The sequence below is a fragment of the Rhea pennata genome, chromosome 26 (assembly GCF_028389875.1).
Source record: "Rhea pennata isolate bPtePen1 chromosome 26, bPtePen1.pri, whole genome shotgun sequence".
NCBI classification, from domain to species: domain Eukaryota; kingdom Metazoa; phylum Chordata; class Aves; order Rheiformes; family Rheidae; genus Rhea; species Rhea pennata.
In genome coordinates, this window is record NC_084688.1 from 5,188,976 (window position 1) to 5,213,463 (window position 24,488).

A 24,488-nucleotide genomic window follows, 5' to 3' on the forward strand; every position below is an offset into this window, starting at 1 on the left:
GGAATGATGTCCACCCAAGAGGTTATGCAGAAATAGCTATTGCAAAAATAAGCTGTTTTAGAACAGCTGTCCTAAGCAGTTTCCCATCACAGACAAGCCCTTGGAGAACAGGGTTTTACCTAAATACTTGAAGGGGTGGGGAGGGGGAGAGAAACTGGCATGATGACAGAGCTAAAAATCATGCATGTTTGGAGAAGTGTCTCTGTATGAGAAAGCTCTGTGCTCAGAGCTGCTTTAAAAATCAATGTCTGAATGTCCTGGCTTCACCCATCATTCATTTGGATGGAGGCGACAGTAAAAAAAAATTCTCCACATCAAAGACCCGATGAGGATCTGCATGCCAACCTCCTCCCTGCTGTTGTCTGTGGCAGGAAGCTACCAGGCTGGGTGAGAGAAAGACTTAATCCCAGAGCTTAATGCAAACTGTCACTTCCGTCACCTTCACTCAGTAGGAATTAGGCCAGGCTGGAGGGGCCAGCTGAGCTCCTGACTGCTTGCTGGAGAGCAGCACACAGGGGTTTTGGAGCAGGGAAGTTTCTCTGCAGCCAGAGCTCAGAGAGGAGCATTCAGCCTCTTGTAGCTGGGCTGACAACTTTTGTGTGCGCCACAGCAAAGCACCCAGTCCTGGTAATCTAGGCTAAAAAAGGCAAGTTGGCAGAGTTTGGCAAAAAAAAAAAAAAGTAAAACCTAAAAGGAATTGAAACTGCCAGGTTAAAATAATCTGAATTGTGAGGCCCAGATTGTGCCCGGCCTGGGGAGGCTTGGCTAGCTTTTGTCCAAGGGAGTTCGTCTCCAGAGAAGAATTTACCCTGCCCAGAAAAGTACAGGAACAGACAGAGGGGCAACAAGGGGCTAACACAAGCCAGAGCGCAGAGTCTGGGCCCACGGGGTGGGTATGGAGATATTCTCTAGCACCATTTGGCCCTCCCAGGTCCAGCCACCTTTCGAGAAGGATGTAGCAGGTTTGTTGTGAGTAGCCCAGTAAGGATGCCTTCTCCCCCAGGGCTGAAAACAATTGTTGGGGCACTGATCCAGTCGGTGAAGAAGCTCTCAGATGTGATGATCCTCACTGTCTTCTGCCTGAGTGTATTTGCACTAATTGGCCTCCAGCTGTTCATGGGGAACCTCCGGAACAAGTGTGTGCGGTGGCCACCCCCACTCAATGACACTCTACCGGCGGACTTCATAGAGCTGGGCAATGACACGTGGGCCAATGCAACGCTCTACAGCAACCTCACCACCAACAGCACTTTTGATTTTGAGGCCTACCTCAATGATGAAGGTAAATGCTTACAACTCCCATTCTCCACTGACTGATTACCCCGATATGCTCTTCAGTTTACCCTCTTCTTTCTCTGTGTCTAACCAAGGTTTGCTCATGCAGACCTTTCTGCCAAGGTGCTCCAACAGTATTTGGGCTTTGCAGGGAGATGTGGCTGGTGGGTGGAAGGGATTGTGCATGTTCACAGGATGGACAGATGGGATAAATACCACTTCTCAGGGAAAATCGAGTTCCCTGAGGGTGCTATACTCTTCCAGAAAGGGTTTGCTGTGCAGATGTACAGGACTATATGGAAGATACCTGTGTGCTAGGCTGTGCAGAATTACTGTGCTGAAAAATATATTATTTGGGAAAACCCACACGGGGTTGTAGATCAAAGGTAGAAACTTTGCCTAAAGCCCAGGGACGTTCTCCAAATGCTGTCATCTGCAAAGGCTTTGGCAGCCCTGACACACTTCTGCAGCAAGCCAAAGTGCTGCTAGGCAGCCTCGGGGGACTGATTTCTGCTTGCAGAGCTGTGTAGCGGTGGGCTAGGCTCTGCGTGGATGTTTCACATCTTGTTTAGGGCACTCAGCAGAAGGTCAGGTTACAGCTTAGCTGCTTTACCCAACTGTATAAGTAGATCTGAGATTAATTACAGGAAGGTTTCTTTGTAGGACTGCAAATTCAATTTATAGGACGTAATGAAGGCAGTGCAAATAGCAACAGCATGTTGTGGCCATGTGCTCATGTGTGGCTGGGATGGAAGCATCAAGAGAAAGGCAATGGCCAAAGAGCAGTAGTAGGCTGCTTTCCTAGGCTTTCTGGGGACCCCTGCAGCTTCCATGCACCCATTGCCCACTGGAAATGCCCCACTATTCTGTATGCTTTTTCAGCAAAACATATCAGCCCTAGTTTATATGAAAGAGCGAAGATTCCAGCAGCTGCTCACCCGAGCCCACCTCACTGGCATTTCCGAGCGCGTTCATTCACTTCCATGAACGTTTGTGCTGGTAACAGATTGTATGTTAATACATCTTCCCAGGAGTCCTAACCCTGGCCACTTGGCCATTTCCAAAGCTCTTTGTGGGCTTGGGAGCCATCCAGTTGGGTAGATGAAATAAAGCCATAAAATTTAGCTGAGTGGGTGCCAAGCAGTGCAATCCAAACAACAAAGTCAACAGAGAGGAGGTAGCACTGAACCCAAAGCTAGGATTCAGGAGAGTATGCTTGACAGTGAGGAGCTGCCAAGAATTTGGAAATCGATGCCTGCAATTTTCATGTCTTTCTCTTCTCCCAACTGCAAAGCAAATTTCTACTTTTTGGAGGGAGCACTTGATGCCCTGCTCTGTGGTAACAGCAGTGATGCTGGGTGAGTGGAACTCGTGCCGGCGGCTGAGTTTTCCTGAGGTTTCCCTGGGAGGGGGAAGGTAGCCAGTGCAGGCTGTGGGACCACTCACACTTAGCAAAGCACAGGACTAGGGTGGAGGAGTGGGTGGTGGGATCCTAGAGGGCAGTGTGCTCTGGGTGTGAATGGTCAGGGCATCCCAGTTGTATCAGCCTGGGGTGGGGAGGGTCTGGTAAAACGTCTCACTGTCTCTGGGGGTGAAACATCTCACTGTCTCTGGGGGTGAAGTATTTTCCTGGGATTGCTCTTGGGACTGTCAAGGTGCAGATAGGGCAAAAATGCAGACTCACGCCTGTTGCCCTCGTGGCTCCTTTGGCAGGAAGTGCCCTGAAGGATTCGAGTGCATTAAAACAGGGAGGAACCCAAACTACGGCTACACCAGTTATGACACCTTCAGCTGGGCTTTCCTTTCTCTCTTCCGTCTCATGACACAGGACTACTGGGAGAACCTCTTCCAGCTGGTAGGCATATTCCTTCCTGGGGGGAATCTCCAGGGCATTTGCATCACTTGCTGTCTTTAGATGTCCCTCATAGCTGTGCAGGGGTCTGAGGATCAGCCATTGATGGTGTTTTGATTTTGCACAAATGCTCTTAAAGTTTGAATGCAGCTCCCAGTCTAAGATAGGTAGAAAATACCTATTGTCCCTTGACTGGAAACTTGTGGGACCTTGTCCTGTGATTTATGTATGTAACCAGGATCGGGAATGATATGGTCCTGTGCATCTCCCCAGCCTGTAATTTTTTTTTTTCCAAGGGCAAAGACTGGGTATGCTTCATTGGTGCTGTCAATTGTACCACATAAATCAAGAATTTACTGTTGTATCTACTATTGGCTTGAGCTAAGGGAGGGCTCCACCAAAAGGGCAAAAACAGGACATTTATTTGCTGGATTGAGTCAGCCATTAGAGAGAAGTTGCAGACACTGTGGAAATCCTGGCTGCCTTCTAGCCAAATGAATGCCTTTCCTCAGTTGAGGGACTAGTTAGCTAAAAGGTAACTAAGAAAAACAAGTTTGCCAGAAGGCTGAAATCAGTTCTCGGGGTTCCATATGACCTTTGGAAAGTGATTGTGCCCATATCCAGAGTTAGAAAAGGACTGCCCTTGGCCCAAGGGTAAGACCTCTGCACTTAGGTGCTGAGACACATTTTCTGCCTCCCGTTACAGCAATGAGAGTCTGTGATGGAATATCAACCCACATCCAAATCAAAGATTTGCAGCCCTTGGATTAACAGTTAATGTGGAGCAGAGTGGCTGGGTTTGCTAAGATTTTTTGGCCTCTTTAACACCATTCCAGCAGAATGCCACGGACTACAGAGGCATGACTCTCAGCCATGCTTGCCAGGGTCTGGCCTCACTTCTGTCTCCCAGCACTCAGGGGAGATGGGAGCAAAATGTTGTGTTTCCTACTGTGAATGGGTAGGTGCCCTAACCCAAGACCAGACCTTTTGTTGCAAGAGTCACTGAGCTGGGGCAGCATGGGGATAGTGAACAACCAAGGTGCCCATGTGGCATGATATCCCACACCTTCTTCTTTCCACAGACACTGCGTGCAGCTGGGAAAACATACATGATCTTCTTTGTAGTCGTTATATTTCTTGGTTCCTTCTACCTCATCAACCTCATCCTTGCAGTGGTGGCTATGGCCTATGCAGAACAAAATGATGCTACAATGCTGGAAGCACAGCAGAAAGAGGAAGAATTTCAGCAGCTCATGGAACAACTGAAAAAACATCAGGAGGAGCAAGAGAAACAGGTTGGTGGGATACATGGAGACACAGTGAGGCCTGTGGTTTGGGAATAGGTGGGGAAAAAAGAGGAGACAGTGACAAGTGTAATGCCATCTCTATTTCTGTAAAACCCAAGAATAAGCCCTGCTTCCTCTGTAATGAGAAAAGATAAGAATGAGATGATTAACTGTTTGAGTCACCAGCTGAATCCAAAAGTTGAGACATTAAAGGCTGAAAAGATTTAATTTCCCCAACTCCTCTCCAGAGACCAACACAGGGAGCACCAAGAGGTGGTAGATGGGTATAGCACAGATAAGTATTACTCAGGCAAATGAAAGGAGGAGATGAGCAACAACACATAAAAAGCCACAGAACTAATAATACATCTTTGTGCAGCATACCAAGAGCAGGGAGCCTGGCAGAGAGCCTGCGCAGGCAGATTACAACCAGGGTGAAAAGGAGCACTTAAGGAAGTTAGGGCAGTTGCAGCAAAGCTAAATGAATTAGCAAACCATTTGTCTTTGGCCACCGCTGGAGACAAAATAGAGGACTCAAGAGACCCAGGGAGGTCCCTGCATCCTTCACCCTTTCAGTGCACAGGCACGACTCTCAGCTGTGCTTACAAGGGTCTAGCATCACTGCTCTTCTCCAGGACATGCGCAAATGCACATGCCTGATACTGTAGATAGTTTGCACTGGTATTTTGTGCAGTTGGCATCAGAATGGGCAATCTCAAACTGCCTGATTTTCATCTGTTTGCTCCATTGCAGTCCTGGGGTATTATCTTAGGTTCTTTTCAGTCCTTGGGATTCTCTCCTCAGCAAAATAAACCTATAAAAATGTGGTAAAAGGTCCTCTAATATCTAATGCTGCTGCCTGACCACTTTCAATAGCATCTAATCATCATTTTGGCCTATGTTCCTGGCATGCCCAGGGGACGTCCCTGCAAAACTAGTTGTTAGTCTGGGCAAAAGAACAGCTTCCTCACTTATAAAGAGAGATGCAAAACTGTTTTCCTCCCTCTATAACCCCCATCTCTCATCGCTTATCTGCATCCAGCCACAACATCCTCTAAGGAAGTGGCTTTTGCTCTTATCTGGCCATTGCTGTTTGTAGGATGGGTCTGAGCAGGTCCTGCCAGAGGGATGGGGACTCCAGGCCAGGGCATCAATCTGGTGCCATTTGTTCCCTGAATGAAATAACCAGTGAGTTTCCCACAGGCTTTATTAAGGGGTGATTCTTATTGTTGCTTACAGAAGTGGAGAAGACTCAGAGAGGATAGGGCTGAGGGTGTGGGCAAAGCAGCTACGAGAAATAGGCACACAAATCTATTTAATATCCAGTGACTGAGTATGAAAATCCCGTTGTATCTGAGCCATTTGTGGTGCTGGCTCCAGGTATGTGCCAAAATGTGGGTGCAAAGCCCCAAACACTCCCCAAGCAGGAGACCCAGACAGATTCCCACTCCACTGCAGCACCATTAGCATCTGCTTTGCCCAGTAGGTTGTGCAAGTGAAAAGGAACAATTTGCAAATTCACACTCATTGTTTAGCCCCTGGCAGTAGTTGTTCCTCCTCACTGTTTGCACGGGTCCTGAGTTTGTGTTTCTGAGCTCATCTTTGCCCAGATCCTGCAGCAGCATTGCAGGGCTGACTTTGGCGTCACAAAATCCTGCCTGGAGAGGTTACAAGGCTCAATTCAGTCACAGTTTAGCCTGATCACCCATAACTATTGTGGAAAGGTCCTGACGTGCTGCAGACATTCCGGTGATGGAGATGTGATTCTTGGTGCAGTTACAGGACAAGCAGTCCAGTGGCAGTTCCCGGCGCAGCAGCACAGCGGTGAAGAAAAACAACTCTGACCAAGGCCTGAATAGCGACCACGACAAGGCCAAAGACTGCAATGGGCAAGTGGTCCCCAAGGTCATACTGGAGCGATCCGCTACAGTGATTGATGTATGTGCTTGGCTCCGTGTCATTGCCTTCCCTTGAGTGTGCCCACCCTGATATACCCTGGCAGAGGGGTAGGCTGCTGTGATTCAAACTGCCATAACCCAGCATGGTCCTCAAAACCAGTTAGAGATGCCTTGCGGCCCACTTGTAGCTCCCACGTTACATCCCATATCTCTGAACCATGCCCCCCTCCCTTTTTTTTAATCTGTTGTATCTTTAAGCACATTGAATAGTCTCCAGCTCCCTGTGTTCATCCACTGTGGCCTCCTCTCCTTCTAGTTCAATCCTGCCAATGAAGCACAGAAATCGGACCACAACCACCTCACTATGGGCAGTCAAGATGGACCAGGCCTTGAGAAAAGAGTTGGAAGTGCAGTTAGTGTCATCTCCAGCGCTGTGGAAGGTATGTTCTCCCTCAGCCCAGGTAAGGGCCTTTTCAGCCCAGCTGGTCTCAAGGTGCTCAGTACATGCCAGTGATATAGGCTGTCACAAAATCTCCCACCCGGTGCTAGGGGTTGGCCCCAGAGTCTCTGTATGGGATTAGCATGCTACAATGCTGCTCAAGCAGGCCTTTTTGCCCTAGCTCACCAGCATGAAGCCTGGAGGCAATACTACAATACCCCATTCAAATGAATGGGGTTGCAATGGACTGCAGTGGTCTCCAGGGTGAAGTGAGCTGCCCAAATGGCCTCTTGAGCTCCTATCATAACTTAAGCAAAATGTACTGTATACAGGCTCAGCGATAACTGGTGTTTCAGCCCTAAGGTTTTTGACCCTCAGATTTGGAGGGTCAGCTTTACAGGGCCACTATGCCCCAGACACAAGCAGGGTTCTCCATTCAACCCCTGTATAAGATTCAGATGGTCATGAGCTGGTTGAGGACCTCGGGAGGGGCCCCTCGTGGGTTTTGGTGCTCCTCTCACCTTGAGAGGACAGGAGATGCCCAGACATTGATGTCACTTTTCCTTCCTGCCCTCAGAGCTGGAGGAAGCTCACCAGAAGTGCCCGCCATGGTGGTATAAATTTGCCCACACGGTCCTGATCTGGAACTGCTGCCCTTTGTGGCTGAAGCTGAAAGGGTTTGTCAAGCTGGTGGTGATGGACCCCTTCGTGGACCTGGGCATCACCATCTGCATCGTACTCAATACACTTTTCATGGCAATGGAGCACTACCCCATGACAGAGGAATTTGAGAATGTGCTGACCACAGGGAACCTGGTAGGCTGCTACATGCATCCTGTCCTTCCCCGTCTGCAGCCACGCGATCATCCCAAGAGACAGATCCCCTATGGTGCCCATATGTCATCTGAGCAGCACCCATGCATGCCTGGAAAGCCCCTTCCTGACTGCTGAGAAAATGCTCCAGAGGTTTGGTCACAGCATCCCTCCAACAGAAGGGCTTCAGGCTGGCTCAGATCAAGAGAGAGCAATAGAGGTGATGTGGGTGGTGGAATTGATCATCCATTCATTCCTTTCTACTGCAGCTTCTGGGCAGATGCCCATCTCACCTGATGTGTCCCAATATTGCCAATATGTGGCATGGCCTCACAAAGCTTTTCTGAGCCAGCCTGGGGTCAGGCCCAAGCTGCTGCCAGCACTGGCTGATGGCATGGTGTCCTTGCAATGCTGGCAGTGTCCTTGCAACGTTGGATGGTCATACGGCAGAGCAGAGGCTAATTCTCAGTAACCCCAGCATTCGGAAGCTGGGAACATCCAGGTGCTCACTGAGTAGCAGGCACCAGTGCAAGCGGCATTAAAAAGAAAAAAGAAGAAAAGAAAAATCAGGGCTTTTCCCATTCCTAGGTGAAACCACTGCAAATCTGGGCTGCTCTGATTTCATGGCATATTTAGCAGCCTGCTCTGGCTGCTCCTCTTTGGTTCTCATGGTAAACGACTCTCAGCTGGATACAGTCTGGTAGCAGGACAAGTCCATGAGACCCAAAAGAGCAGCCTGGAGGCTAGGGTAGCAGACAGAAAGAAGGGCACCATCGAAGGCTGAACTAGCTGCTGCTTCTCCTCCCACCTTGCCCTGCCTTCTGTCTGCTTCCAGCACCTGCCGAGGCCTTTCTATACACAGGCACTTGAGTGACACAAGCTGGGGCCTGAGCCACGGGCAGGCAGGATGACGCTCTGCACATAGCTGCTTTGTATCTGGTTTCATTCAGGAAATACAAGGGGATTAATTGGCTATTGCTCAAAGAACAGTCGTGCTGCAAAAACGGCTCTGGCTTTTCCTCTGGGCCAGTGGTGTTCTCTGGCTATGTCTAAGCCCCAGAGCCCAGCACAGGGGAGCTAGCAGGGCTGGGGGAACTTGGTGGGGGGGGTGCTGAGAAGGGCTAGATTGGGCCAGGAGCAGGAGAAGCAGCTCTCCAGCTCTCTTTGAGCCCTACTATGGTCTTTCCCCCCTCACTTACCTGTGCTCAAGAAGACCTAACCAGCCACTGCCCAGCTCAGAAAATCAGTGACGAGAGCAGGGACTGAGGTGCCCATAAGCTGGCAGGAGCAGTAAAAGGGCTGGCACTCAAAGGACCGTGTTGGAAACCAGGTCCTTGGTATCCCAGCACCAAAGCCTTTCTTCAGCCTTTCCCCTCTGCAGGGTGAAGGCAGGAACTTGCACATCCCACTGCAATCTGCCCCCAGTGCCAAACTGGCTGTCAGGTCCCTTCTACAAATGCTGTGCCATGCAATTGCACGGAGGATGCTAATTGTCACTTAGCTGATCCCACTCTGGAGTAACGTGATAATGCACAGTGCCATTATAGTCCCAGGAAAACAGTAATGTGTAAAAGCTGGATCAGCTTTCGCAGCACAGGGCTCAGGGCAGTGCCAGGGCGCTGCGGGCAAGGGCAGCCCAGTAGCAGTACAGTTCCCAGTGCTGGGAATCCCCTGTGATTCAGCAGTCGTTTGAAGGGATTGCTTTGCCAGTGAGATTTATTTCCTCTTGCCAGCCTGCACCTCTGCCAAGTCTTTTCTGAAGTAATCAGTGACCAATACTCCCATCCCAGCTTTGCAAGCAATGCTAAGCGCTCAGCTCCGGGCAGGGCTGCAGCTGCATGGTGCACGAGATGCTTTGGGATCACCTCAGAAGTGCAAGCTGCCACCCACCATGCCACCCATGCTGAGGCTCAGCACTTGCTTTCATGCAGACTGATGGAGTACCATTTCCCACAGGTCTTTACAGGCATCTTCACAGCAGAGATGGTCCTGAAGCTCATTGCACTGGACCCCTATGAGTACTTCCAGCAGGGCTGGAATATCTTCGACAGCATCATCGTCACGCTGAGCCTGGTGGAGCTGGGCCTGGCAAATGTGCAGGGGCTCTCCGTGCTCCGCTCTTTCCGCCTGGTAGGTGCCGCGAGGCTGACTGAGCTGTACATGAGGGTTGTAGATGTGGTCACCACTGGAGTGAGGAACGGCTCTTTCAAGCTCCCTGGCTGTGGCAGTCACTAGCTTGCCCTATGTTAAAAAATAATGCTGCTAGTCAAGGTAGATGTTTAGAAGCTTCAGGCTGCATGCCTCTTCCAATCAGTTGAGTGTTTAGTTCCTCCTGTCCTAACAAAACAGTCTTCTGAACATCTAATCCCAGCCTCACAGCCCTGCTGACACCTTGTGGTAATGAAAGCCTTGGGCAACTCCATGCCTTCTCTCTTTCCTCCTTGCAGCTGAGAGTTTTCAAGCTTGCTAAGTCCTGGCCCACCCTGAATATGCTCATCAAGATCATTGGCAACTCGGTGGGTGCCCTGGGGAACCTCACACTGGTGCTGGCCATCATTGTCTTCATCTTCGCTGTAGTGGGGATGCAGCTTTTTGGGAAGAGCTACATGGAGTGTGTGTGCAAGATCTCCCTCGACTGCACACTGCCCCGCTGGCACATGAATGACTTCTTCCACTCCTTCCTCATCGTCTTCCGCATCCTCTGTGGGGAATGGATCGAGACCATGTGGGACTGCATGGAGGTGGCCGGCCAGACCATGTGCCTCATTGTCTTCATGATGGTTATGGTCATCGGGAACCTTGTGGTGAGTTTCAGAGCCTGAGATGGGCACCCAATGAAATGGGGGGCAACGACAGAGTCGGTCACAGGAGAACAAATTTCCATCTTCAGCCTCTGCCTCTCTCTCCAGCCTCTGCCTCTCTCTCCATGCTATCTAGCTTAGCTCATTTACAGGGCTATTCCCGTAAGCTAGACCTTGTGGGAGCCATATAGGAGCAGAGCCAAAGGGTTAGACTTCCCTCTTGTGTACCTGGAGGCCTGTATGGAGATGTGTTGTGCACTCAGGTTTCATAATCTAGCATAAGAAGCAGCTTCTACCTGAGGGACCTTATGCTGAAACCAGATGAGTCAAAGGGGAAGCTGAGGCGCAAATGGTTTGATGATAGACTTTAGAGAGATGTGGGAGAAACTTTGGGACAAGAGGGAGCTCATCTTAAAACAATCCTTTCCTCTCCACATGGCTTCGTATGCTCTCCTGTGATGAGAGATGGAGGCACTGTCGTTTCTCTTACACGCTCACTTCACCCCATGGCTTGCCTTTGCTCCTAAATGCTTTCTGGAGCAGACCTTCCTCTGGAAGGAAGCTGCAGATCCCAGTATTCCCAGTCCTCACCCTACCAAGCTGCTCTGCCTCTCAAGTCAGTTCAGGTGACATTTGCAGGTCCTTCCTCTCCAGTTCTGCAAGCCCCTGTGCCCCGACGAACCTCGGTCACAGTTGCCCTCTCCCTTGCCTATTAGCCTCCTCATCCTCATGCCCAAACCAGGGCCTGTTTACCTCCCCTCTAACCTAAGACACTTGCTGTCCTGCACTGCCGTCTGTGATGTAGAAGCAGGCCTGCAAGTTCCAGGCAAGCGTGAAATCCTTTCTAAACTTGGTAACCTGCTCGCTGATGGCTTTGAAGCTTGTTTTCCAGGCTGCGTGGGCCCTGCTCTCCCTTCTTAAGGAGCAAGGGAGGGGAGGGAACTGCAGTGGCTTGCCAAATCACTCCTATTACTTGCCGTGGTTGTGTAAGCCCTTTGGAATTTGCTTTGAAAAACTATCCACCAAGCGAGCTCCTCCCTCCCCACGCCGGATGGCTGCTCCATCTTCAGGCCAGCACGGCCCTCCAGCAGAGAAACAGCACTCTGAGGGTAAAACCTGGACTGCCCCATGGCTCGAGTCCCTATTAGAGGATAGAAAGCTGGGCCGGAGTTGATCCCACAGCTCATCCGACATATATGAAGCTTTAAACCGACCGTGTCCTGAAACGAAGAGCAGCCACCTCCCTGATTGCACATCGCCCAGCGGCTGGTGGTGGCCACAGGCCAGCACTGCCATGCCTGCCTCAGTCCAAAACCCCTCTAGGGCTGAGCTTTCAGCATCAGTTTCTAGTGGAACATTTAAACTATTTGTTTGAATCATGATGCAAAACGAGGCTGAAAATCACCTGTAAGCAGAAGCATCTCCAAGAGAGTTTGTAGACAGCATAGGAGCTTAGGGACTGGGAAACCCAGACAGCACTCCCAGTCCCACCAGAAGGGCCCTGGAGACATTTCCAGTTCTGCAGCAAGTTTTTGGAGGGGATAGTCTATCCGTCTCCCCAGGGGACTCTCCCAGAGAAGACACAGGCAGCAGGATGCCTCATTTTTTGGCTAACGGGAGCAGAGGGAGCTCTGCCAGGGTTGGGAGGGTTCAGCCCAGACTGCACCCCAGTTTTCTGGGTGTTTTGCAACTCCCATTGTACTCTGTGCTGCTGCAAGGGGATAGTTTAAAGCCCAATTCAGAGCCAGCTCTGCTGCCTTCATCCCCTCTGCCAGAGTCCCCTTCTGCATCTCAGGTACTTCCATTTCCTGGAACATGTCACATACAGTCTTCTGAGTATCCTGGTTGCAGGGAGATGTGTATTCCTCCCCTGCTTCCCATCCAGCGCGATAAGATGGAACCCAGTCATCCTTTCCTGTTAATGACACTTTGAGCATTTCCTTTGGAGTTATTAAGGGAAAAGGGAGGAAGTCAGTCAGGTGACTAGGTAATGGACTCCTGTCCAAAAAGCCAGCACCAACAGCAACAGAAACTATTAGCTGTAATTGGTACTTAACCTAAGTAGTAAACTGATGGGATACTAGGGATTTATTTAAAGATGCGATTTAAGTCATAAGGTATGAGCCATGTGAAAACAGCAGTGACCTTGGATAGCAGCTAATTCCCTTCTCAGATACGCAGCTGGCACCAAAAGGCACAAACATCAACAGCTGTGGGCTTGGTCCAACAGCTAGCTTTGCACAGCAAGTGCATTTCTCAGATCTGCTTTGCCGATGTTCTTGCACCATAAGGAGACTCTATCCCACTCCCCTTCTCATTAGCTGCACTGGAGTCTGGGGTTTTTGCATACAGCAAGTCAGCCCATGCCAAACATTAATGCTGAGGCTGCAGTTGGGTCCAGGGCTGTTTTGGGCACTGAGGAAAGAAGAGCAGAGAGGCCACAGTCAGAACAATATATTGCATTGAGTTTGCATCCCCTGAGCTGGTGTATATTGAGATGAAGTTTTTCTTTCCATGGAGCAGAGCAGTCTACAGCAGAAGAGGGGTGATGTCATGGCTGTGACATAGACTCCTATCTGACTCCGAGGTGTTGGAGACCCTCAGGAGCTTGTTGGGCATCCAAGCTACCGGAGCTAGTGGAGAGGAGGACAAAAAGCTGGAGGTGCCTCCCTAGGAAGAGAAGAGGCTGAGCTGAGCTGTGTCCCCAGAAGCAGTGGGGAGAAGTGCCATAGACTTGGCAAGTCCTACCTGGGGACCAGCCAGGCCAAGAACATGAAGAAAGTGAAGGGAGAAACATGCTAAATGACCCACGTGGGAGATTGTTCAGGAAGGGACATAGTGCAGACTGGCATGAGCAATGCTCGCAAATGGATTGACAGGTTCTCAACAGCACCCAAGTGGACTGGGGTGGTCCTGGGGGCATCACATCCCAGGGAGGAGTAGCTGGATGTGCAACTCACATCCTCCAGGAGATGGGGTCGGTGTCTCTATACGCCCTTGGGGAGCAGACCTCTGCATGCTCTCCAGAACTGGGTGAAGGGAAGAGTCTCAACTAAGTGTCTTCTCCATGGCCAGCACTGAGCTTCTGCTGCCCCAGCCTGTGGGGACCTTGCTGGTGCTGAACATTAGCACTAGTGTCTGTTTTTGTCCCCTCCAGGTCCTGAACCTGTTCTTAGCTTTGCTTCTGAGCTCCTTCAGTGCCGATAGCCTGGCAGCTTCTGATGATGATGGAGAGATGAACAATTTGCAGATTGCTATTGGCAGAATCACCAAGGGCATCAACTTTGTAAAGACCTCTGTCCTCATGCTACTCCACAGGCTGTGGAAGGGGAAGAAGGCCCCAGAGGAAGAGCAAGAACATAATAAGATGGACAACTCTGTGCTAAACCACATGGACACTGTCCAGGAACCTAAGTCGGAGTACATGGACGGAGTCACTGTGAAAGAGCATTTGTTCATGGATGAACTGGACCACATGAATTTCATTAATAACCCCAACCTGACTGTCCATGTCCCCATTGCCTCGGAGGAGTCTGATCTCTATGAGGAAGAGACAAGCACCCAGTCCGACACTGAAGATGCCAAGGTGAGAAATGAATGGCAGGGTTTCATGCTGAAACATAGTTTCAGCACAAAAACTGGGGCTGACCCCCTTCTGTGGTTTGGTCTGCCTGTACCTTCAGTCACACAGTACTTCCCACAGAGAATGCTGGTTTTAGTTGCTTTTGGCTTTTCCAAAATGCAACATTTGGTGTGTGGCATGGGCTGAACTTGGGGAATTTTAGCAAAAAATAACCTGCCATTTTCCAGTATGAACTGGAGGGTAGAACCATGGTGGGGATCCAAGACAGAGTATGGGGTATTTTGGATCAGGCTACAGGGTTAGTGCTAACGTCAGGGGAAACCACTGCAACCGCAGAGTTGGTGCAAGCGTCAAAGCACTCCAGTTTGGGGTTAGAGAGGAATTTGATGCCAGGAATTTCAGGAAAACTGCTGATGGCACTAACATTGGATCCACTGCTAATGCCTCAGAAAGCATCTTTTGGGAGGGGGATATGAAACCAGATGGAGCTTAGCACAAGCAAACATGAAGCGATGCATTTTGGATCCAAAGCTGATGAGACAGCTGACGCCAGCATTGCTACATCAAGGCACAGAGGGGACTGTCAAGGCTTGTGGGACAGAGGCAACCGCCTTTGTGCTCCAAGATGTTGTCAAACAGGGAGGTATGAGACAAGAAACCCAGGAAGATCTGAGCAGGCACAAAAACGAGCCTGATGTTCTGCTGGGAAATTACTGCTTGGGACAAGATTGCACGAAGGACTTGAGGAAATGCAGGGCAGTGGGAACACTGCAGAGAAGCAATTACATCCATTGGAAAAGGGAGAGGTTTTTATGGGAAAGAGAGAGGTTTTTATGAGAGTAGGGGAGCAGCTCTGATCTGGGGACTTATCATGACTGCCACTGGCAAACCTGTCTACCTAGAGGCTGAGGAGCCTTTGGGAAGCTCTGCCTCAGTCCTATCCAGGGCTCAGGGCTGTCTGCCAGCGCAGAAGAGAGTTAGCTGGAATAGGTGCAGCTTGGGTGAGATGTGGGTCTTAGTGGAGCTCCTAGTGCCTGGTACCACTTCCCTGCTGTTGAATCCAGCTGCATTTCAGCCCCTCTGTTTCACTGCTCCACCTTGGCCAAGGGAAGGAGCAAAAGGAATTGCTCTGTTATTCCCACTAATGTTGCCAGTTGGGAAGGCAGAGTTGACCCTGTACGTTTATCCCCCCCATTCCTCCTGCTTGTAAGTCCAGTTGGTTGCACACACCCTTCAGACTGTGCCATACTGCAGCTGTATGCGCTGCATGGAGGCAATGCTAAAGCCAACCCTGCGGCCCCGGGGGACATGTCCAGTATGCCTTGCACGGACCCTTGGGACTCAGTCTCTCACCAGCTAACTCTGCAATGCCTTCACCACAGCAATGTCCTTTGCAACTTGGCTGCTGGGTGATAAACAGTGGCATGCAGCTATCGGACTTCTCTCAGTGCTGGCACAGCAGCCCCGGCGATAACAGGCTGTGTTCAGCTGACACCTAGTGGCACTCGTTCCTACGCTCTGCACTCGGCTGAGAGCAGGCAAGAGCGTGTTTCAAAAGCTAGTCCTGGACGTTCGGAGCATGCAAACCATGATTCTTGGGACCTCCTTGCACCAAATACTAGCTCATCCTATTGGCCGCAGTGGTTTCGGTAGCTTGGATCAGTCAGATGAAGTGCAAATAGGGATCTGCATTCCCAACTAGGCTCCTGCCTGAAGGGGCAGGACCAAGCTGGAGGTTTATCACAAGAAATGACTGCCCAGTAATTAGAAATTGGGCACCCAGTGGTTAAAGCTGTGATAAGCTGAGCCTCAGGAAAGATTTCTGCTGGCTCCATGTGTTCACATGCTGTAGATTAGCTCCAGATGGAGCCAAAGCCCAGCGCACTGCCTTGAGCCAGGGATTCTGGTGATGATTGCAAACTAGGGGCAGTTCTCTGAATCAGCTGCTCTGGAAATGCTGATAAATGCTCATGTCCTTCCAGAGAGACTCCTTCCCAAGGATAAATATCTTCTAAAGATATTTTTCAAGGTGTAATCATAGCAGCAGAAAAGACAGGACCGTGGCAGGACGACCGCTCTCTTCAAGCATCTTTGCCTCTTACGGTTGATTCATTTTTTGCATCACTAAGCAGCAAGGAGGTGACAGAGCAGTAATGTTGGTGTGCGCCCGTTAAGAAAGAGTTGGTGCTGCAGCTCAAGACTCTTTCTCCATGAGTCAGACTACCAAAATCTCTGCCCATTGGGGTCCCCTGGGAGGAGATGCCTCAGACCCTCATGCCCCATGCAAGATAATATTTCCCCTATGATGCTCTACAAAACAGCACTGGTGCATCTAGGACATACTGTCAAGCACCACATGTTACAGGGGATCATACATGAGTCTAAGCACCTAGATGCCAGTCTTCAACTGGTGCTGCTAAGCATTGAAAAAGCCATGGATCAGGCTTTTGGGTGGAAATGCCCAGACAGACTGGAGTTCTCGTGCCAGGTGTATGGTGGAAATTGCCTTGGAAACCTACTGTTTTCCCCACACACATGGTTGCTCAGGAGCCCTCAGGGCTGCTGGAAGGCATGTGGATAGGGGGCTGTGCAGTAGGAACAACCAAGTTATCCCAGTCTGCCCCACAGGACCTGCCCTCAGCATGGGCAAGTGCAGAGCTCCCAAGTCACACAAGCCTGCAAAGTGCTTCTTGGGCATCTCTCTCCCCCAAACCTCGGCACTTTGAGCTGGTTCATCCCTGTCTCCTTCCTTTGCAAGCTTTGTCCTGGAGGCAGATCATCTCAGTGTGTCCTTCCTTGGGGTCATAGCTAGCTTGTCTCTATGCCTAGGCCTCCTAATCCCCATGCTGCTCTCTCCCCACCTTGCAGCATGGCCATAGCATGGTCCCGCTACTCCTGCAGAGCCAGCAGGTCATGCTACCACAGCAGCAGTGACCTGCTCCTCAAGGCAGGACTTCTCACGGCATGCAGTACCCAAGCTGTAAGGGCTCCTGAAAGCAGTGTCTTCTCCTAATGATATGACCATGACCCCTGTGGCTGCAAGCAATGATGGTGCTTCAAAATACCCCAGCCTCACCTGGGGCACCCGTCTGCTCTGAACCAGGCTTCTTGGAGGACCAAGCAGCTCCAGGGCCACCTCCTTTATGAATAACTGAATGCACTAGCAGCCTTGAGGAAGGACTATCTCCTTTCTGTACAAGTCAATGCCATCCTGCATGGCCCTCAACAAGAGATCCTCATCCCAGCAAATACCCTATTTGCTCTCAGGGAGGACAGGCAGGTACGGGGATCTGCTTCCTTCCCACAGGTGGCAGAAGGTCTTCTCTTAAAGCCAGAAAAGGGTGGAAGAAGTATCCCAGAGGCTTGCCAAGGTTTCTCTTGTTATCAGCCCCTGCGGGGCTGCTGAGTGGTGTCTGGGAAGGCAGCCAAATGAAGCCATGGTGTGAGGTGGAGCTATCTGGGATGCAGGTTTTGAACTTGGGTGAACCTCCATCTAAAAGCTCTTCAGAGCAAGCCGAGCCAGGATCTTTTGAGATAAGTGCCAGGGAGAGTGCCTGGATTGCTGCAGGTCTAATTATTACCAAAAGGGGTTGTTAGAAAAATTTGTTGGATGGGGGGGGACGCACAGAGGAGGAGTTATGAAAGCAGCCTGAAATAATAGTAAAATTGAATGGGAGATGGATTCACTGTGCTGGGAGAAAAGGTGGAGTCAGGAGACATTTTCCTCTTCCAAACTGTGCCAAAAAATGAGTCTTGTGTGAGCTCCCATACTACCGGTCCTCCAAGATTTCCAGCCCCAGCAGATCAAACAGCTTTGCTCTGGGCCTCTTCCAAGAGATTACTTTGGTGTCTGCTTTGGCAGTTGCATTTTAAAGGAAAAGGTGAAGGTAACTGTGCTCACAGTAGCCTCCAGGCAAGGGATTTGCACTACTGGGAGGCACAGGAGGGCTCCTGAATGCCCCCAGCGGGCTCCCTTCCTGAATCCTGATGTAATGTCAGCACGTGGGTGGATGAACCTGTTGTACTGCCATAAAATGCCAGCAATGCTTGATATCAGATATCTCCTCATCGTCCATTTTTCTTTATTGGGGTTTGTAAATCCACTAACGGTGGCTTATGGAAGCTGAGAGCTCACTGCTTTTATAAACCTCACCAAGCACACTCGCCAGGCTGCATATGTGCCAGTATCTGCCCACAGGCCAGGACCCTGGAAAGGTTTTAGAAATCCTCTCATGCATATGACCTGGAGTTGGAGAAAAAATATTTTTTATGGAAACTGAGTCTCCTGTGGTAGTGAAGGACAACTGACTTGAGAGCAGATTTGTCGTAAAAAGGCATATCAAACCCCAAAATAAAGCTGGAAATAGGACGTTGCCCTCCAACCTTTCTGCTGAAAAGTATGCCATTCACCCAACCATTTTCTAGTCTGCCAAGACACATCCAGGACTGGTTTCAGGACATCACAGTTATTCACAAAACAGAGCTTGGGCTGAACCCCTGCCATTTCCTAGCAAGGGAGAGCTCTCTGCACGGGCGGCCCAGGCGCAGGGTGGGACAGTGCTTGTCTGTGTGCCCCGCAGCTGGGGACACGCTTGGAGAGACCTGCCACACTGCCAGCCTGACTGCTTCCGGACGAAAGCAGTTAGGTTTCTGTTCTGCCAGCTTTCTGGTAATTGCTCATCACAGTACACAGGAAGCCAAGGTGTGTTTTACCCCTGGGAAGAAATGGTTGACTTCTGCACTGGCCAGAGTATGGTGCTTTGACTGGAGCTAGTAAAAGCTGGATAAAATAAAATAAAATGGGAACCGATGCTGCTGTGTGATTGCTTCAAGTCTAGAGGATTCATCAGGTCTATTCCTTCAATCCGGAAGGTCTTGAAGTGACCCCACATGGGGTTTGACCCCATGGAAAGATGGTGCAGAGCTCCTGCTCAGGAGCAGCCCTACGTCCACAAAGGAGAAAAGTCTGTCCCCATCTTTAGTTCCCTTGGGGCATCCCTCAGTGCTGCCCGGTGCCTCTGGGGGCAGAGGGAGCCGAAGGAAGGCTGGATAGAGGCACCAGCAGACTGCGAGCGTCCCTGCTGGTGCCCAGCCTGCTCTGAGGCTATCTCCCCTGCCCTTTGCAGAATCCCCTGTCAAGCGACAATGCATCATCGCTGTGCAGCACCGTGGACTACAAGCCCCCGCTGCTACTGGAGGAGGAGGTGGCAGAGGAGGCTGAAGACAGCAATGAGCCTGAGGAGTGCTTCACGGAAGGTAAGGGGCCAACTAGAGCTGGGGAAGCCAGCAGAGATGGGAGGTGGACAGAGAAAAGCCATTACAAACTGCTAGGCCAACCACTTGCAGTGTAACAGCACCCATAGTCACCCAGCTCAGTCTCCAAATCCTCCTGCAGCCCCTGGGGAGAGGGTCCCCATGGGGCTCCCCTCCTGCAGACACTTTCCCAGCTCAGCAGGTTCCTGCTCCAGCCTCTTCCTGGGAAGGGAATTAAAATAGCAATAAAAGCATGGATAGTTTCCCTTTTGGGGAAATGCACTGACATGGAGGTAACGTACGGCTCCTGTTCCCAGCCTGCGTGAAGAGGTGTCCCTGCCTCTACGTTGACATCACCTCCAAGAAAGGAAAGATATGGTGGAACCTCAGGAAAACTTGCTTCTTGATCGTTGAGCATGACTGGTTTGAGACTTTCATCGTCTTCATGATCCTCCTCAGCAGCGGGGCGTTGGTAGGTCTCACCTTTCACCCTGCTCCTTTGTTCTGTAGCAGTTCCCCGAGGCCCTGGGCCTGGTGGCAGCTCTAGGCACTCTGCTCTTTGCTTGGTTGTCCCCTGTGGGAAGCAGGGTTTGCACGGCATGTGCCTTGTCCTGCCCTGGGAAGGTACAAGAGGTATTTTCGGATTCATTGCAGCTGTTGTTACCTACTTTTTTGTTTGACTGGCAGCAAAATAACACAGCTTCAGGCAGAGGTTTCAGGCTTAACAACCCATTTGGTTCAGGTCTGCCAAACATACAGCATTGCAACAGGGTCCTTGACCTCCAAGAGCCCTAACCTCGTACCATTAACGCCACCTCTCTCCAGGCTTCATCAGCATGTGGACATTTGCTGTGGTCTATGGGCTCAAAGGAATGAAATTCCCTGCAGTCTCTCTTCCTGCTTTTAATCTAGCACGAGAACTAGCTGTACAATCTATTTAGTTTTATGGAGATGGTTCTTCGTTTCGCCACCTCTATAGGCTGTCAGGAGGTGCTTTACAAATGATTCATGATTATTATTATGCTGTTCAGCACTTTCAGCCACTGACTGCTGTGCCCTCTCCATGCTTGGGTTTCCATTCGCATCGACCTTGTTAAAAAGTTGTGTACGGGACTATAGGCCCTCTCTGAGTGTCAGAGCTGAATATAGCTCAGCTAAACGTGTAAATCCACAGAGCTAACGGAGAGACCAGCTTCTCTGCAAGTTTAGGGGTAAACAGAAAGAGAATAAGGATACAGGGCCCAAATTCCAGTTTTCAGATGTACTTTACAATGTATCTGATCTGCATCAAGCTCTGAAATGCAGTTTGGAGACGCCTGAGATTGTAGCTAGTGCCAGAATCAAAACCATCACTCAGCTCAAACAACTGTGCAACAGCTGATTGCCAAGCTAGTACCTCTGCTCACTAACTTTTTATGTGCTGTGTGGACATGTCAGTGATCCAAACTGCTAAGGGCATTTTTAAGGCTACCTAAGTATCTAAAGGTGCAGTATCTAAGATTTTGTCTTGTGCTGATGAGAATTAGATGCAGGTGGATATTTGCTTTAGTTCAGCTTTGCTGCAGGACAAATGGTGCTCAATGGATCCAACAGGAGCTTGAAAACAAGAGCTAGATCCCATGTTGACCATGTATATGTCACCTGTAGTTAGGTTCTCAATCGTTCAAGCTGCCCTGTGTGCCAGGAAAATGGGGAAGATGCAGATATGGATGTGGCTGCACTGAGCCATGTAGCAAGTCTAACAGAAGAAAGACTGTCACGTAGCTCCACACATTTTCCAGGCTTTTGAAGATATCCACATTGAACAACGGAAGGTGATACGCACCATCCTGGAGTATGCCGATAAGGTCTTCTCCTACGTCTTCGTCATTGAGATGTTGCTTAAGTGGGTGGCCTACGGCTTCAAGGTGTATTTCACCAATGCGTGGTGCTGGCTTGATTTCCTCATAGTTGACGTAAGTGTTTGTTCGTTAAGCACATCCAGAGTCCTATTTAGCCAAGCGACTGGGGAGATAGCAATAGGGGTCTCTAGTAGGCTGTTGCAAATCTACACTTGTATTTTAAAGGGCATTGGAGTAGCTATGCAACAAGGGCTTTAGACATTCATTTAGAATAACAATGGTCCATGGGAAAGGGCCATACCTTTCCTTGGCTGAAAAATCCTTTTTTGCAAGCTGTTCAGCCCATGCAGTGCTTCTGCGTCCCCTGTCAACTCCACCCTTGCACCCAAAAGGAAGGGACCTCCTTGCACAGACTAGGAACACAGTGGCCAAGCAGCATGGTTGCCATGGACCCAAGGTCTTCGGGCCAGTCCCTCTAGTTCTAGGACAACACCATAACCATAGGCCTCAGGGGATGTGTTGCAGATAGAGAGATGCACAGCAGAGCAGGTAGGAGGTGCAGGTATGTGATTCTTCATTGTTTCCAGCTGAGATACTGCTAATTCCTTGGGCTGCTTCCCCCAGGTTTCCATTATCAGCCTGACAGCAAACTGGATGGGATACTCCGAGCTGGGAGCCATCAAGTCTCTGCGGACATTGAGGGCTCTGAGACCGCTGCGAGCCCTGTCCAGATTTGAAGGCATGAGGGTAGGTGTCTCCCCCACGTACTGTTGTCTCTGACATGGCCATGCATTTGAGCACTATGCAGCAGAGCTGGTGCCTTGCTGATTCCCTACATCAGGGATTGATCCCAGTTGGGTTTCACTGGCCTCCAGACCAGTGGGATTAACACTAAAATACACTTGGCCCAGTTTGAATCCACTTGGTACTGCATGGGTGGATAAGATTGGGGCAGCAGGAGGTGAGTGTCCACCCTGATGTGCGCTGGCCTGGTTCTCTGCCTAAATCCTCCATGGAGCCCCTCTCAATCTTTGCTCTCCTTGCAGGTGGTAGTGAATGCCCTACTGGGTGCCATCCCCTCCATCATGAACGTCCTACTAGTCTGCCTCATCTTTTGGCTGATATTCAGCATCATGGGGGTGAACCTCTTTGCAGGGAAGTACTACCGATGCATCAACACCACCACAGGCGAGCTCTTCGATATCAGTGTGGTGAACAACAAAAGCGACTGCTTGGCCCTCCTCTACACCAACGAGGTCAGATGGGTCAATGTCAAAGTTAACTTCGACAATGTTGGCTTGGGATACCTGTCTTTGCTACAGGTGGTAAGTACAGAAAGCAGCTGCCATCCCTCCAAGCAACACATCCACTTACCATGGCAGCTTCAATAGCCACCAGGGCTAAGGGAAGATGCTCCCTCAATATCCAGAGTGGGTCTTCTGGGCTGAGCTGCCTCTTGACACCACAGCTGGTATTTAGCACAGACTGGCAAAGGCCCTGGAGAGTTGAGGAGGAAAGAAACAGGGTAGAAGATGAGATGGAAAGGGTAAGCATCACCAAGGAACTGCTGCAGATGAATGTAGGTAGCTCTAGCTGTGTTGTAGCTGTGTTAACAATCCTCTGCACATCACAGGACACAGGAAGGAGCAGAAGAGTTGACAGGAAAGGAACGAAAAGGTTTGAAACGTTGGGTGCAATATAGTAGTAGGCTGCAAAAGTTTTGCATAGGGAAAAGGATGACTGGAAAAAGAGGTGTGTGTGTTCATTGCAGTGCAGAGGATGAATGCAGCCAGGCAGATCCAGCGCAGGGCAGTGCTTCCACTGAACCCACCACATGTGAGCAAGGCAAGCAGAAGGGGAACTGCTCATCACAATTTTATTAAAAATATAGGTGTGGGTCCTGTTATTGACTGGGTTTGGGTTAGTCCCTTCCAATCCGGGGGAACTGGTGGTTGTTGCAGAATCAGAGCATGACTTGAAGAGATTAACCAGCTATAAATTCAGCTTCCTCTTCAGCTCTGTTGTTCCATCAGATTCAGGAAACAAGATGTTCAGGCCTTTTGTTTAACAAATCAGCAGCAAGAGCCTGTAAAAGATGTAATTTGCCCCCTCTCCCCACCGGGATCAGGACCCATCAAATAAGAGGCAGCAATAGGGAAGTCAGTGTTGTGCAGAGGAGGCACAGGCCTAGCGAGTGGGAGGGAGGCAGTCGTCCTCTGGCTCAGTTCTGCTGTTAGGAAAAAGCACCCTGTTTGGGGGAATAAAAAGTCTATTTGTTCTTTTCCCAGCCTGTTTTGCACTGGCATTTCTGCAAGTGACTGGTAATGTCAGTCACAGAATGGAGCACATGTATATACACATGTAAATGCGCATGCATGTGTATAAAGCCTCAGTATTTCTGTATTAGGACATTTTTCTTGCAGATTCAACCTATGGTCTCTCTTGTGCCCGTGTACAGCACCCTTCGCATGGGGAGGCTGCCCACAGTGCAGCAGTAAGGCCAGGCTCAGCAGGTGTGCTCAGAGCTAAACCACTAGCAGCTCCAAGCCCCTGACGTGCACTTAACATCCTCCACGGCCCTGGATACTTCATGCTGACTTTTCTTCTCCGCTGTCCCCGCAGGCGACCTTCAAAGGCTGGATGGACATCATGTACGCAGCTGTGGACTCACGTGAGGTGAGGGGATAAACAGGAATCACTTGCAACCGGCACTAAATGTCACTCTGACTGGCTTGGTTTCCCCTGGCCGGCTGGGAGCAGAGGTCTGGGGCCCAGGAGCAGCTTGGTGCAGGTTCAGCACAGGCTGGTTACGGACCTCCCGTCCAGAGCATCGCCTCTAACTCTGCCTGCTGGTGCCACGGGGCTGCGTGCATCCCACCCATGATCAGCCCAGGGTTTTGGCTAAGTCATGAGCAAAGAAGGAGCAGTCCCCAACACGCTCCACCTACCAAGCTGCAATGCCTCAAAAAGCGCAGTCTGTTGTGTCTCTTTGGGGGCCTCCTGCCACCCATGCCACTGTCACCCTCAGACACCATCGCAGTGGCACCCCCCCTTCCCTGACACCCTGCTCCCACCCCACCAGGACTCCTTCCCAAGCTAATGCTGTTCCTCTTGGCTTCAGCGTTGTGGCCCAAACTCCCCCCTCTGCCTCTGCATCTCTGCACTGGAGGGCTTACCCTTTGCCCTGCTGCGGACGATGCCTTCCCTGCACCCTTTCCACTTGGAGAGTTTATCCTGGCCAGGAGAAAGTGCCTGGCTTGCCCTGAACAGCAAAGTGGCTTTCAGTAGGATGTTCTAGGGAGAAAGGGCAAGGAGGAAGAAAAAAAAAAAAAAAAAAAGGTGTTTGGAGGAGTCTCTTCCAGAAGCAGTTTCTAATGTGGTTCGTGCCACGATGTGTTCCCAGAGCCAGCGTACATGTGTGCACACGCTGACATGAGCCAATTCGGC

The 24,488-nt window shown here is 50.4% G+C and overlaps 1 protein-coding gene across 3 annotated transcripts in view; it reads left to right on the forward strand.

Annotated features, from left to right (window-relative positions):
* Nucleotides 1-24,488, forward strand: part of SCN4A (sodium voltage-gated channel alpha subunit 4) — a 46,167-nt gene that overhangs the window by 14,737 nt on the left and 6,942 nt on the right. For 2 of the 3 annotated variants that reach the window (XM_062595891.1, XM_062595889.1), the window contains 16 exons: nucleotides 1,004-1,282; nucleotides 2,570-2,633; nucleotides 2,989-3,130; nucleotides 4,210-4,422; nucleotides 6,190-6,351; nucleotides 6,628-6,751; nucleotides 7,328-7,566; nucleotides 9,520-9,693; nucleotides 10,011-10,367; nucleotides 13,522-13,950; nucleotides 19,074-19,203; nucleotides 19,518-19,672; nucleotides 20,982-21,155; nucleotides 21,666-21,788; nucleotides 22,088-22,366; nucleotides 23,664-23,717. In XM_062595891.1, the coding sequence (XP_062451875.1) occupies nucleotides 1,004-1,282; nucleotides 2,570-2,633; nucleotides 2,989-3,130; nucleotides 4,210-4,422; nucleotides 6,190-6,351; nucleotides 6,628-6,751; nucleotides 7,328-7,566; nucleotides 9,520-9,693; nucleotides 10,011-10,367; nucleotides 13,522-13,950; nucleotides 19,074-19,203; nucleotides 19,518-19,672; nucleotides 20,982-21,155; nucleotides 21,666-21,788; nucleotides 22,088-22,366; nucleotides 23,664-23,717 (3,098 nt within the window). The other variant, XM_062595890.1, reaches the window with a different exon arrangement.